This window comes from Quercus lobata, chromosome 2 (assembly GCF_001633185.2).
Source record: "Quercus lobata isolate SW786 chromosome 2, ValleyOak3.0 Primary Assembly, whole genome shotgun sequence".
Classification (NCBI taxonomy): domain Eukaryota; kingdom Viridiplantae; phylum Streptophyta; class Magnoliopsida; order Fagales; family Fagaceae; genus Quercus; species Quercus lobata.
The window spans coordinates 62,829,369-62,843,348 of NC_044905.1; the positions used below are offsets into that span (position 1 = coordinate 62,829,369).

A 13,980-nucleotide genomic window follows, 5' to 3' on the forward strand; every position below is an offset into this window, starting at 1 on the left:
CTATCCTCATGTAAGTGGGAGGATGCATATGTCCGAAATACCTTTTTTTTTTTCTTTTTTTTTCTATTGGGAAGAATACCTTGTATTTTTTCGTCGGAGAGAGTTGTTATAGAATAAAATATTAACTTATTTATATTACTATTTAAGGGACTGCACATGTTTGGACTAGATTTTTTTTTTCCAAAATATCCCTATTTTCCTAGATTTAAATAGAGACAAAACTAAAAGATAATTTGATAAAACTATGCCTTTTAACTCCTATTAAAACATTGCCAACAAAATAAAACCACTTTTTTTTTTGTAATAAAATGGACCACTCTCTTGGTTAAACGTTTTTAATTTTTTTTAATAGAATTTGTTTTCCTTACTCCATGATTTCACGTGTGTGTGTGTGTTTTTTTTTTTTTTTTTTTCAGATATCTTCTTATTTATTTTGAATTTAAAGGACAAAAAAAAAATCCTATTAAAAAACTATTACTATAACTTTCCATCCATCTCCTTAAATTTAGCAAATTATTAACATATACCTCTCATTCTTTTTTGGACAAAGTTTAGCTACAAAATTGGTTGTAGCCTTAGACTACAAACTTACTTAATATCTTTTTATTGGATGTGAATTTTGATAAATCCATCATTAGATTACATCTTCTTCTTATATTCTCCATACTTGCAAAATTTCAAGAAAATTAAAGATCAATAGCTATGTCATCAATACATTTTTTAAATTGCAAGTTTTTGTAATTTAAAATTATGCACAAAATATAAGCTTATAGATCATATAGTAAATGATATCCGATTGACACAATATTTAACATGTGTATTAAGGGCGTAAAGAACATGCAATTTAACGGTTAGATTTTCAAAATATGTTGTATTATTTATTTTATTTAGTGAGTTTGTAGCCTTAAGTTACAATCAATTTTGTAGCTAAACTTTGTCTTTCTCTTTATCTTCAGTTACTTATTCTTTTTTTTTTTTAAGGGAATTATGTATGGTTAGTTGGTTATTATAAAAATCTAGCAGGGGTTATTATAAAAAATAAAAAATAAATAAATCAAGCACGTTTTTTCATATAAAGAAAAATCAAACAAATGTGAGATCATAGAGTAAAAGGAGAGGATGGCTACCACATTACCGAAAAAAGTGTGGGGAAAGAAAAGTGAATTAAAAGGAGTTTTAATCATATTTGATGGTTGGTAGAAAAATAAAGCACACTCCTAGATTTTTTTTGTGATAGGAAAATGTAATAATTCCAAAGTAAAATAAATGCTCTAAATTAACCCTTACCCAAAAAATAGAAGAATCTCTGAACACGCGCGTGTTCAGAGGCTAATACTACTATTTAAGGGCTTCTCCTGTTTGGATCGAATTTTTTTTATTCCAAAATACCCCTACGGCCTACCTCTAAATAGGGGCAAAACTTGAAGATAACAATATAAAAATATATCTCTTTCACCTAACATCTTACTCACTCTCCCACTAACTCACTTGACCACTTCTTCAAAGCAACTATATGTTTTTTTTTTTTCCTTAAAAAAAAAAAAAAAAAAAAAAAAAAAAAAAAACCATCCTCACATTATCTTCAAATCAATTTTATTTTTTAAAACATTCTCAAGTTTATCCAAAAAAAAACTAAATAGATATATACATATTTGATTACAATTTAAACTACTTTTAACTTCTTTTTAAAAATTAAAAACAAAAAAACCTAATAAAAAAACCCACGGTCTATCAAAAAAGTTATCTACCCTACTATAATTTTTTTTTAAATGGTTATCTACCCACGTTCCTAACCTTATGATCTTTCTATCAATATTAGTAGTCTTTTTTTTTTTTAGAAATAATTACAGCATGCTGTTAACCCCGCAGTTCGAACCATTTCCCCCCTAAACTTTCAAGCATTTTGTAATATAGGGGAGTAGTCTTAAATGCACAATTTCTATGGAAAAAATGTAAATCACAAATTAGAATAAATGGCCTTTGGCAACAATATTAGTAGTCTTAAATGCACAATTTCTATGGAAAAAATGTAAATCACAAATTAGAATAAATGAAAAATTATAACACTAAACAAAAAAAAAAATCTCATCGCACGTGCGAAGCGCATGTGATGAGGCTAGTAATAAATTAATAATAATTGGAATGAGAGTATCTATTTATTAATCCGAGAGAGTTTATTGTTTTTATTTATTTATATTTCAAAAGCTTCTTAAACATTACAACTGGTTTTTGATGTAAGGATTGAATTTTATTATTTTATATTTTATGATAATAGACTTTAACCATTAAACTAATTGGAACCTATTTATATTGTAGTTTTAAAAAGAAAATTATTTAAAGAATAAAGAAGGAAAATTTTAAAATTTTCTTTTTCTTATGATTTTTTTTTTTGGTTATGAAAATTTTGCAAACATATTAAGTTTGGTTAGTTTTTTAAATTTGACTTTTGTCGTTATAGTAATTTTAAGCTTACCTTCATTCTTACCATTAATTATTCCATCCAAAATTACCTTTAACTATTTAAAATTATTATTTTTAATAATAAACAAGTTCATTTTAAATAAAATAATAAATAAATAAAAATAGTAAAGCTCCTTCCATAGAGCATTACCCAAAACCATCAAATTTTTTTTTTTTTTTTTTTTGAGAATCAACCCAAAACCATAATTGATTTAACAAAATCAAACCAATAATTCAGCAAAAATCAAACACCAAAAGATTTCAAGCCATATCACCCTAGATCGATACCCACTAGCCTCTACAAAATTACAAATCCAAATCAAATAAACCCAACACTTGACAACACAACATTCCATCTAAAAATTAAAAAATTATTATAAAAATAAATAAATAAACCAAATTTGTGACTAATTGTGTTCATTGTTCACCACTATGAGTTCTAGTTAACTTAAGGGCTCAACTCAACCAATAAATTCTTTTGTCATGGAATAAGAAATTTAAGATTTAATCTTCGCCTAAACCAATTGATATCTTCGACTAATGATAAAAAGCAATCATCATGGAGCATGTACCATATATTTGAAATCTATCGTATCTTAAAAAAAAAATTACATTCACCACTACCATAAAACATCTCAAGCAATTATTCAATGAAATCAAACAGTTAATTACATTCTTTCACCTTTCATCCTCATGGATACACTGCCTTATCAACAATGTAAGTGAAACTCCAAGCTAAACAATTGGAGCTACAATGAAACAATGTTTCCTAGAAAATCCTAAAGAGACAAATGAAGACTAAGGTAATAATACCAACCAGTTGCGATGGGTGGCAACAAGGACAACCCAAGGTTGCATGTGATCTCTCTTTCGCTTCAAGTTCAAACACCAAAGAGAGAGAGATTGATTGTGACCACAATGAAAATTGACCAAACTTAATAGGTGTAATTTGAATTCTTGCCTGAAATTTTATTTTCACATCAATTGTAGTCTTGCAAATGACAAATGCACTTCTTCTTATTTTTCAATTTATTACATGATTGATTGTGATTTTTTTCACAAGAATTTGGTAAATTTTTACACTTTTTATGTCACTTTTTTTAGGGAAAATTATAGTAAACACACCTATGATTTGACCCGTTTTCACTTTGCCTACTCGTGATTTAAAACTTAACACTTTATTCACCTGTGTTTAGCTCTGTTTGGTTTTATTATCCACCTTTGTTAAAAACAAGGGTATTTTAGTCTTTTTCATTATATTTTATGTCTTGCTCCTCCAACAACATAAAAATATTAAAAATATCAAAATTATACAAAGAAACAAGATCAAATAGGGGATTTTGTAAAGAAAGTAATAGATAGACTTGGGTATCAATTTTCATATGTTTCATCCTCTCTCTCTCTCTCTCTCTCAAACTCATTTCGTTGGTTTCTCTCTCTCATCTCTTCTCTCTCCGTGGCGTTAAGGAGACCAATCGGGCACCACAACGAAAACCTAGCTAACCTAGTGTTGAGGAGGCCAATCAAATGAAAACCCAGCAACACCTAGAGTTAAGGAGGCCAATCGGACTGCGCCACTTTGTGGGTTTCATTTTTTGTGTTTTGTTTTGTTTTGCTTTTAGGTTGTGGGTTTGATCTGATTTTGGTGTTGTTGTGGCTTGTAGTGGTTGTGGATTGTGGGGCATTCGATGGTGGTGGTGGGTTCTAATGGTGGTTGCTTGTGGGTTTTGATGGTGGTTGCATTGCTTATAGGTGGATGAGAGAGAAAGAGAGGGACAATGGCAAGATGATGAGATTTAGGGGTTTTAAATGCGATAAGCAATTGAAGTTGGGATTATATTGTCTTGTTTGATTTTTGATTTCATGTTTATGATGTATAGGAAAGAATAATGGGCAGAACATGTTGAAAGTTTCGAATATGCACTCGAAGATTAACAAGATTTACTCTACCAAAAAAAAGCCAAAATTGATGAACCAATGAAAGGAGATGGATTTCGTTCAATACCAGCAATTATGTGGTTCAACATCCTTTCCAATTATGTTTTGAATGTTTGTGTCACTTGCTCTTGCAAATGAATTGTAACTTCAAGTGTTTTTAAAGACATTCGTGGCTTTGTTTCTTTCATAATTCTTTCCCACTTCGTTTTCTTTGGCAACATCTCCAAGTATGTCATTTTCTACAATGGAAAAGAGATCTTCCAAACAGTAAATTCAACTTCCCAGCCCAAGCTTTTTCAAACAAATTGATTTGTAATTGTTTGGAATTTTATATGTAATATTCATTTATATTTTTCGAAAAAAATTCAAACCCTAGCCTTTTGATTTGTGTTATGTTATGTTTTGGTGGTAAAAGTTGTTTTTAAACAGAAAAGCCGAAGTTGGGTAACGGAGACTAAACAGAGCTAAACACAAGTGGGCAAAGTGTTAAGTTTTAAACCATGAGTAGGCAAGGTGAAAACGGGTCAAATCATAGGTGGGTTTAATTTGCCTTTTTTTTTATATGCCTACCCCCCATTAAACAACATTTTTACAATACATCAATAATTAATAGACAACACTTTATTATCCATCAATTACAATAGATAAGTTAATTCAACAATTGTGATTTTTTTTTTTTATCCCTGACTTATTGACTAAGCCCTCGTTTAGAATGAGGGAATGAAATGAAATGAAATGGAAATAAATGGAAAAAAATAATTTAAAAATATTCTTCCCTTCCTTTGTTTGAGAGTTTTAATATAGGGAATGGAAAGTTTATTTTCTTATTTGGGAGTTTAAGTAGGAGGGAATGGAATGAGTAGAAGGGAATGGAATGAGTATGATGGAATACACATTCCTCTCTATTCCCTTAAAACCTCAATTTTTGTATTTTCCTCAAAATTAGGAGGAATGGGAGGGAATGAAATTAGATTTAGTGAATTTTTTTACTAAAACTCCCAAAATATCCCTATATATTCAACTCTTTATTTTAAAATAGGGGTCTAATAGTAATAATGTCATAAAATGATTCCATTTTATTCCCTTTATGTTACTCCCAAATAAGATTACTTACATTCCATTAATTTTCATTCCTTTCATAAGGGAATGGAATAGAAAGATTATAAGAGAATGGAATGGAACTGAATGTATTTAAGCAGGGGAGAGAAATGGAAAAGAATGAAATTAAGTAATCTTGATTGGATGTTTTAAAATAAAGGAATGAAAATGAATGGAATGTAAGTAATATTGTTTGGAAATAACATAGAGGGAATGTAATAGAATCGTTTTATAATAATATTACTATTAGGCCCCTATTTTAAAATAAAAAATTGAATATATAGGGGTATTTTGGGAGTTTTAGTAAAAAATTCATTAAATCTAATTTCATTCCCTTCCATTCCTACCAATTTTGGGGGAATGAAAATTTGAGATTTTAAGAGAATAAAGAGGAATGAGCGTTCCATCTTACCCATTCCATTACCTCTAACTTAAACTCCTAAACAAGGGAAGGAAATAATATTTTAAAATTATTATTTTCATTCTATTCCATTCCATTCCATTCTCTTCTCCCAAACAAGGGCTAAAACATTCAATCAAGGTTACTTAATTCCATTTAATTCCATTCATTTTCTATGATCATTCCATTCAATTCCATTCTCTTATGAACTCCCAAACGAAACCTAAGAATAAGGACTAATAAAGAGTATTTGGATTTAATGATTTATATTGGCTAATAAAAAATAAAAAATAAAAATCTAACTAGAGACCATCATTCAATAAAGTATTCTCCTTAATTTAGTGAAAGAGGGGTACTAAAGTAAAAGAAAAATTAGTAAATTCATGGTTATCTATACTATTATTTAGAATTTTTTTCCATTTGACCTTTAATTTTTAACAATTTTGTTAGCGGTGATTTTGCAAAAAAAAGGTGGAAAAATAGCATCTTGCGTTTTTAAAACTCGAGTTTCATTATAGAACTTGAGTCTTAAATGCTCGAGTTCCATAGCTGGCAAACAAAAATTATCTACGTGGAATCCACGTGAAACTCGAGTCTTATAGACTCGAGTTCCTTCATTATCATATACCCTTCAACTCTATTTCTTCGTTCTGCGTTTCTTCATCTTCCTAGGTTTCTTCTTCTTCCTGGGTTTCTTCTTCTTCATCATCTTCGTTTTGTTCTTCTACTGGGCTTCATCTTCGTTCTGTTCTTAAGAAAAGGGAAATTGGAATTTACCGAGAGTAGAATAGTAAGCAGTGGTGGATTCAAGAACCAAAAACGCAATTCTAAGGAAGAGAAACGGCAGCACAATCCCGAGCACCAATGCCATCGGAAGCAAAAGTTCGGCTCGGAATCCAATAACTCAACGCTGTCATCGGATTGTGTTTGCGCTCATTTTTGAGTGCGAGATCTAGAAGGAAAATATATATAGAAAGCAAAAGAGATTTGAGATTTGAAATGCGAGGAGAGAGTGAAAATGGTAATGGAAAAGCATTTACCTCAATTTGGAAGACTCGATGAGATCACACAACTTCATTGTTAAGGTTGGGTTTTTTTTTTTTGGTTTTTGAAAAAAAATTTCATGTGGGTTTCTTCTTCTTTGCTTGGGACTAAGGGGATAAAGCGACTGACTATATCGAGCTCCGATGCCGGGAAGGGATAGCCGGAGAAGGCGAATTAGTCTCATATTCATGGATTTCTTCTCCTTCTTCGTTGTTTTTCTTGTTCTCTTTGTGGAACTCGAGTCTCACATACTCGATTTCCACGTTTTTCACTAAGAAAATCGAGTTTTAGAGACTCAATTTTGATATCTATGGGGCATTTTGCTATCCAAGTCATCAAGTATAAAGCGAGTCTTCGAGACTTGATTTTTGTATACAACTCAAGTTTCTAAAACTCGAGATGCTAGTTTGCTAAAACTTTCTAAATGTGTATTAACTTACTATTTTGTCCTCCCTTACTATTCTGCAAATATCCCCCTATTATTTAAGAAGCTTCACTGTTTGAATTTGACTTTTTTTTTTTTTTTTTTGGTTCCAAAATATCTCTACAACCTAAATTTAAGTAGAGATAAAACTTGAGAATAACATAATAAAAATAGAACTTTAACTCTCACGTGTAACCTTGCTTATGAAATAGGCAATGTTTAACTTCCACATTTATTTTCTTATGATTATCATTTTTTATTTAAAATATGTATTTATGGGTTAAAACTTATTCATCACTTTTCTTTGATTACAATAGTAGGGTGTGTTTCTTTAATTACTATTACAGTAAAACACAGACCGAATTTAGAACACAAACACTGTAATTTGGATAAATATTAAATTTTTTAAAAGGGAAAAAAAAACCTTATAATGAAAAATGTAATAATTTCAAATTATAATTATTTTAAATTATTAAACCTTTATTTAAAAAAAAAAAAAAAAAAAAAAAAACAGCCTGAGCTGCTACTTTTACTGCCCAAGACCGCCTGTCCATTGAAAACTCCACCAATAGATGAATTCCACCTATCCCAAGAATATCCCTCGAAACTCGAATCTCTCACTCAGCCACTGGTTACCACCATACCAGACCAGTCCACAGAAATAATCACATTAGAAAAGTCATCAATCTCAGATAGCAACCTATCAACAATCAACATTCAACAAACGCTGATAGTACCAACCCAAACCCTTGTATTTCACTCAATCTCTTCTTTTACTAAATACAAACTCATATACCATTTCAAGAATTTCAATTTCAATTTCCTTCCCCCACCACCCAAAAAAAAAAAAAAAACCGAAAGAATAGAAAGCAAAAACCTCAGAAGAACCAGAAGAAACAACCCACCAAAGCAAACAATTTTTTCCCAACATGGGTTCTGATTCTTCCTCCATCTCAGCCACAACAAAGCCTACACCATTACCAACCCAGGAAGATGACCCTTCAAACCCATCCACTGCTCTTCTTTCTTTCAACACAGACTCTTCCTCCTCTTCCTCAACAGACTCTCCTCACAAAGCTTCCACAACTACCATCCTCTTTATTTCTCTTCTTCTCATCACATGTATTGCTTTCTCAGCCGCCATAGCCTTTGCCTTTCTCTTCTTCTCTTCCGCTTACCCTTCCTCTTCTTCTTCTTCTTCTTCTTCTTCAGCCTCATCCCCATCAGCCTCCTTTTCCGTAGAGTCAAAAGCTCGAAATCTCTCAAAACTTCAACATCCTGTGGTCTTGTTGGTTTCCTCAGATGGGTTTCGATTTGGGTACCAATTCAAGACCTCCACACCCAATATCCGTCGCTTAATAGCTAACGGGACGGAGGCTGAGACGGGTTTGATTCCGGTTTTTCCATCTCTAACTTTTCCTAACCATTACTCAATTGTCACTGGCCTTTACCCTGCTTATCATGGCATTATTAACAACTACTTTTTGGATCCAATCACTGGTGAGGCTTTCACTATGGGGAGCCATGATGCTAAGTGGTGGTTGGGTGAGCCTCTATGGGAGACTGTGGTCAATAATGGCTTGAAGGCTGCCACGTATTTCTGGCCTGGTTCTGAGGTAAAGAAAGGTTCTTGGACTTGTCCTGCTAAGTTTTGTATGTATTATAATGGTTCTGTTCCTTTTGAGGAAAGAGTTGATACTGTTTTAAGTTATTTTGATTTGCCTGGTAGTGATATTCCTTCGTTTATGACACTGTATTTTGAGGACCCGGATCATCAGGGTCACCGTGTGGGGCCCGATGATCCGGAGATAACTGAAGCTGTTGCTAGAATTGATAGGATGATTGGGAGGTTGATTGAAGGTTTAGAAAAGAGAGGTGTGTTTGAGGATGTTTCTATAATTATGGTGGGTGATCATGGGATGGTTGGTACCTGTGATAAAAAACTTATTTTTCTAAGTGATTTGAATCCTTGGATTGAGATTCCAGCTAATTGGGTTATGTCACACACACCTCTGCTGGCAATTCGCCCGCCTCCAGGTGTTGAGCCACGGGATGTTGTTGCAAAGATGAATGAAGGGTTACAGTCAGGGAAGGTTGATAATGGGAATAATTTGAGAATGTATCTCAAGGAGGATCTGCCTAGTAGGCTTCATTATGCTTCTAGTGATCGGATTCCACCAGTAATAGGTTTGATTGAAGAGGCATTTAAGGTGGAGCAGAAGAGATCGAACCGACAAGAATGCGGTGGTTCACATGGATATGACAATTCTGTTTTCTCCATGAGGACCATTTTCATTGGGCATGGTCCTCAATTTGCAAGGGGGAAGAAAGTTCCATCTTTTGAGAATGTACAGATATATAACTTGGTCGCTTCGATTCTCAAGGTTCAGGCTGCTCCCAATAATGGGTCTGCATCATTTCCAAAGTCTGTTCTTTTGCCTAGTTCCTAAAATCCAATGGTAAACATTCTCTTGAGTGGAGTCAGCTGCCAAATCCTGGGGGAGTGGTTGTTGGCAAGATTTTTCTATCATGAAGCAATATGTGCAGGCAAAGATAGATGGTTATGGATAAAATGATGATGCTCTGAAGAAAGGTAACAGTATCAATTGTCTTAGAATCCCATGAGCAACATGTTGAGTCGTACTTAGTTACATAAATAATATATTCCATTTACTTGCTATGGTTTTGGTTCGAATTGCAACTATTAGGAGCTGCACAAGTAAGAAAAGCACCCCTGGCATTATAAAAAGAATTTATTGTATTTTTGTAAAGTTCTTTGAAGGTTTTCCTTGAGGTAGAATCAGTAGCATTTGGATCTACAACTCCATGTATTTTTCATATAATCTAGATGCATATACCAGATGCATGACTGAGTCTAGAACTAGATGAACATTGTATTTGATATCTGCTTGTGGCACTTATTTTCATTTGCTTGAAGTTTGCAGTTGGTTAAATTATCTAAAATTTGCAGTAATTCAATTAGCTTGCTGTACATGAACTCCAACAAATGCATGTCTACTTGTGTCCTATGGACGTGTATTGAGGTCTTTCTGTAGAAACATAGTCAAAAAAGGAAAACAATAAAGAAATTTGCCTGAATGGTACTGTTTGGTGATGATTCAGACAACTATAATTTGAATAAGCCTGTCTACCCAAGTCAACCTTAGCTCAGGGCTTATCAAAAAAAAAAAAAAAAAACCCTTAGCTCAGGGTCTTCTTCATTTTCAGTGACTTGTCTGTGAAATTTCCTGCTGTTTCATAGTGTGCTTGTGCCATGTATGAAGTATCAGCAGAGGAAAGATTATAGTTGGGCGTCATGGATGTCTAATTGTGTTTGTGCTTCCACAGTGGACAAAGGAGAGAATTGGTGGATTTTAATTTGTAGAATCTCCCTAGTATCCATTTAGATCCAGAACTGTAACATGTGATCACTGTGACTGTAACATGATGGAAGTAGCTTTTGATTCTAGATTATGTTGACTGCAGGCCATTGCTTATTCAATTCAGCAACCATTTTTTATTAGTAATAAAGATATTTCATCCCACAAGTCATAACCATGATTTTCTTAGAATCAGGATTGCTTCTTAGTTGCCTCTGTTATGATTGGCATGATCCATTTATAGGACATCATAGCACTCATTGTGTAGACATACCTGTTGGCACTAAGACCAATTAATCAGTTTGTATCTTTTTGTTATAATGGTTTATGGGTTTGAAATTGTATTTTCTGAAGGCCAAAGTGGACATTCTTTCTTTGAGTTTACTTTTTTTTTTTTTTTTTCATAAATTCGATAATTACAATAGGTGACGGCGGATTTGAACCGGAAACATCAGGAAGTATTAATCGAATTAAAATTTAAAAGGCTATTGGCTTCTTTGAGTTGACTTATTGCTTGTGATTGTGCTTATTACTTTCTTGTGAGACCATTCTAGTTATTGTACTTAATGTAAACCTAGCATAGTATGTACTTGTTTACTGTGTGGTGGAGAAGGGGGTCATTCCACCGTTTATTTTGCACGATAAATTCTCATTATTTAGTGAAAAATGAAAAACTTACAGGGTACTTGTCAAAACTGTTTCCATTGATGTCCCTCTCCAGTAAACTTCTTTTATGTCTTACGTTTGTTGGATAGGCATTTAAGTTGAGTTAAAAGCCAATTTGTCAGTCAAAATGAGGGTTACATTGTTTGTTTATTTGTTAACAGTTTTATTTATTTTATTTATGTACATATTTTTAAAGCTTTATAGTTGAGTAAATGTACAGTTATAGCTGAAAAAAAAAAAGGAGATTTAAATTTTTATTATATTTTAAATTGCTAGACATTTCCATTGGAAATACTAATTTGTACTAGTTAAAATACAAGACTTTGACTAACAAGTTGTTTATATGCAAATAAGTAAAATAAATTCAATAAAAACTAAAAAGTCAAGCGAAACAGATTTATTTGTATATACATAGATTTAATTTTAGATGCTGATGTTACTGATTTCTTGTATGGGTTTGTGCAAACTTTGGGTAGGGCTTATATCCAGTTTTTATTTATTTATTATCGCAGGCTTATATCTAGTTGTGATGTAGCTATCTTGTATAACAGTATAAACAATCTTCCTTGGCTGCAACCATCTGTAACCTTGGATTTAAAGCAATGTTGAGAGTAAAGCAATGTACTTAATTTATTTGGTTTGGTACGGTCTTTAAAATTTCCACTTCTTTCTAGAATTCTAGTTACAATTGTATTTTGACTGAACTCCAAGAGGTTAGCTAAGTGATTCCTAACATCTCATGAGATTATGGATTCAAAATCTTTTACCAGCATCTTGGAGTCACTCAATGGGATTCTTTCATAGTCAAATACTCGAAGTGGCTTGGATACTCTTTTTGGTCCCCCCAAAAAAAAAAAAAAAAATTGTATTTAGACTGAACTTAATTTTTAAGAAAAATAAACTAAAAAACATAAGTTAACTCAAGCACCCTCCTGTTGACTAGGCTTGTGAATGTTGGGTGGGACAGTGCAAACAATTGATGTGGATAGCACAACTTTCTCCAATTTTGTGGTTCTCAGATGAGTTTGAATATATTCAACAAAATATAGCTGTGAGACTATGAAAATTGCCTCTGTTATTTGCTCCAGAAACCAAATATCTCTTATTTAATCATTTTGTCTGGATTGGAGAAAGAGAATCTGCCATGAAATATGTATGTATGTATGGAATTCATGCTAATAACTCAAAGCGTAGGGATGGGAATCTTGCAACCGGTCTAAGGGCGATGTTCAGATGGGAAAAATACCATACAAACTACTTGCTTTAGAAATTTGAAGGTATTCAAGATGATGCCTTCCCTAATTTCCCTAATTTATTTGAGAATTCTGTTTGTGTAACTCTGTTTATTTTTTTTAGGGGGGGGGGGGGTGGGGGGCGTGTTGGGGTGTTTAAACTTTTTTGCTACTCCATTTTCCTGAAAAATAAAACAAGGAATTTTTTTAAATGGAAATGTCAAAATGTTTCTCTCCAAAACTTCTCATATATCTTTTATTAGATGTGAACTTTGAAAATCTAATCATACTTTCGAAATTTCAAAAAAGAAAAGGAAAAAAAAAAAAAATCAAAGATCAATAACTATGTTATCAATGACATTTTTAAATTTCAAGTTTTTGTGATAAAAAATTATACATAAAAAATAAGTTTATTGATCGAATGGTAAATAACATTTGATTTAAACAAAATTTGACATGCGTGTTAAGAACATAAAAAACATATAATCCAATTCAACTATTGGATTTTCAAAATTTATATCCAATAAAAAGATATGGTGGGAGTTTAAAGAGCTTATCTCTAAACTTTTTGGACTAAAACCTTATCCCTTTTTTTTATTAGTGCTGCTATGAACATCGAAATAATCACATATTTTTTCACATTTTACTCACATAACATTCAAAGGAAAAATCACTTGACATTGAGGGTATCATTGACTTTTTCACTCCATCCATGTGTATTTTATGTTATGATGGGCCTAATTGAGCACTGTATCAAATATTGTGTAAATAAGATGTGAAAAAAGTTAATGATTTTTTTAGTGTCAGTAATAGGACTAAAAGTCTAAAACACAAACCCTGCAAAGTGCAAATTGTAATATGTGAGAATTATTTCATGGAAAAGTCTTTGAATGTTGAGTGTCCCCGACTTTTTCACACTATCAATATGTTTTTGTGTCGTGATGGACCTAGTTGATCACTGCCTCAAATGTTATGTGAGTAAGATGTGAACAAGTATGTGTAGAAGGACTATTATTCATTGTACCCTAACGTTGAGACTGCTAGTTGCTTAAATGTCTCTCATTAAGTGTTTTCACAATATAATATAACGGCGTTCATTGATTTGTATGAATAGGGCCCTAATGGCAATCATAAGTTGTAACTCATTCATGGTAAATTGTCGCAAAAAAAAAAAAAAAAAAAAAAAAATCTAAAGTTTTGGTCCCCTCTTTCCCCCTCGAATTTTTAGCTTTAAAGGGGCCATCCTTACTTTTTATTTATTTTTTTAATTCAATAGTTGAGGGGTAAAAATTTGAGACTGCATTGGAAGCTTCATAAATCGGTAGCATGATGGATTGG

At 32.2% G+C, this 13,980-nt stretch overlaps 1 protein-coding gene across 1 annotated transcript; it reads left to right on the plus strand.

Annotated features, from left to right (window-relative positions):
• Positions 1-7,963: 7,963 nt before the first annotated feature.
• On the plus strand, positions 7,964-10,301 carry LOC115976124 (ectonucleotide pyrophosphatase/phosphodiesterase family member 3). The gene has a single exon (XM_031097239.1). It carries the CDS (start codon positions 8,294-8,296, stop codon positions 9,812-9,814), a length of 1,521 nt encoding a protein of 506 aa, XP_030953099.1. The 5' UTR covers positions 7,964-8,293; the 3' UTR covers positions 9,815-10,301.
• The last annotated feature ends 3,679 nt before the right edge of the window (positions 10,302-13,980 follow it).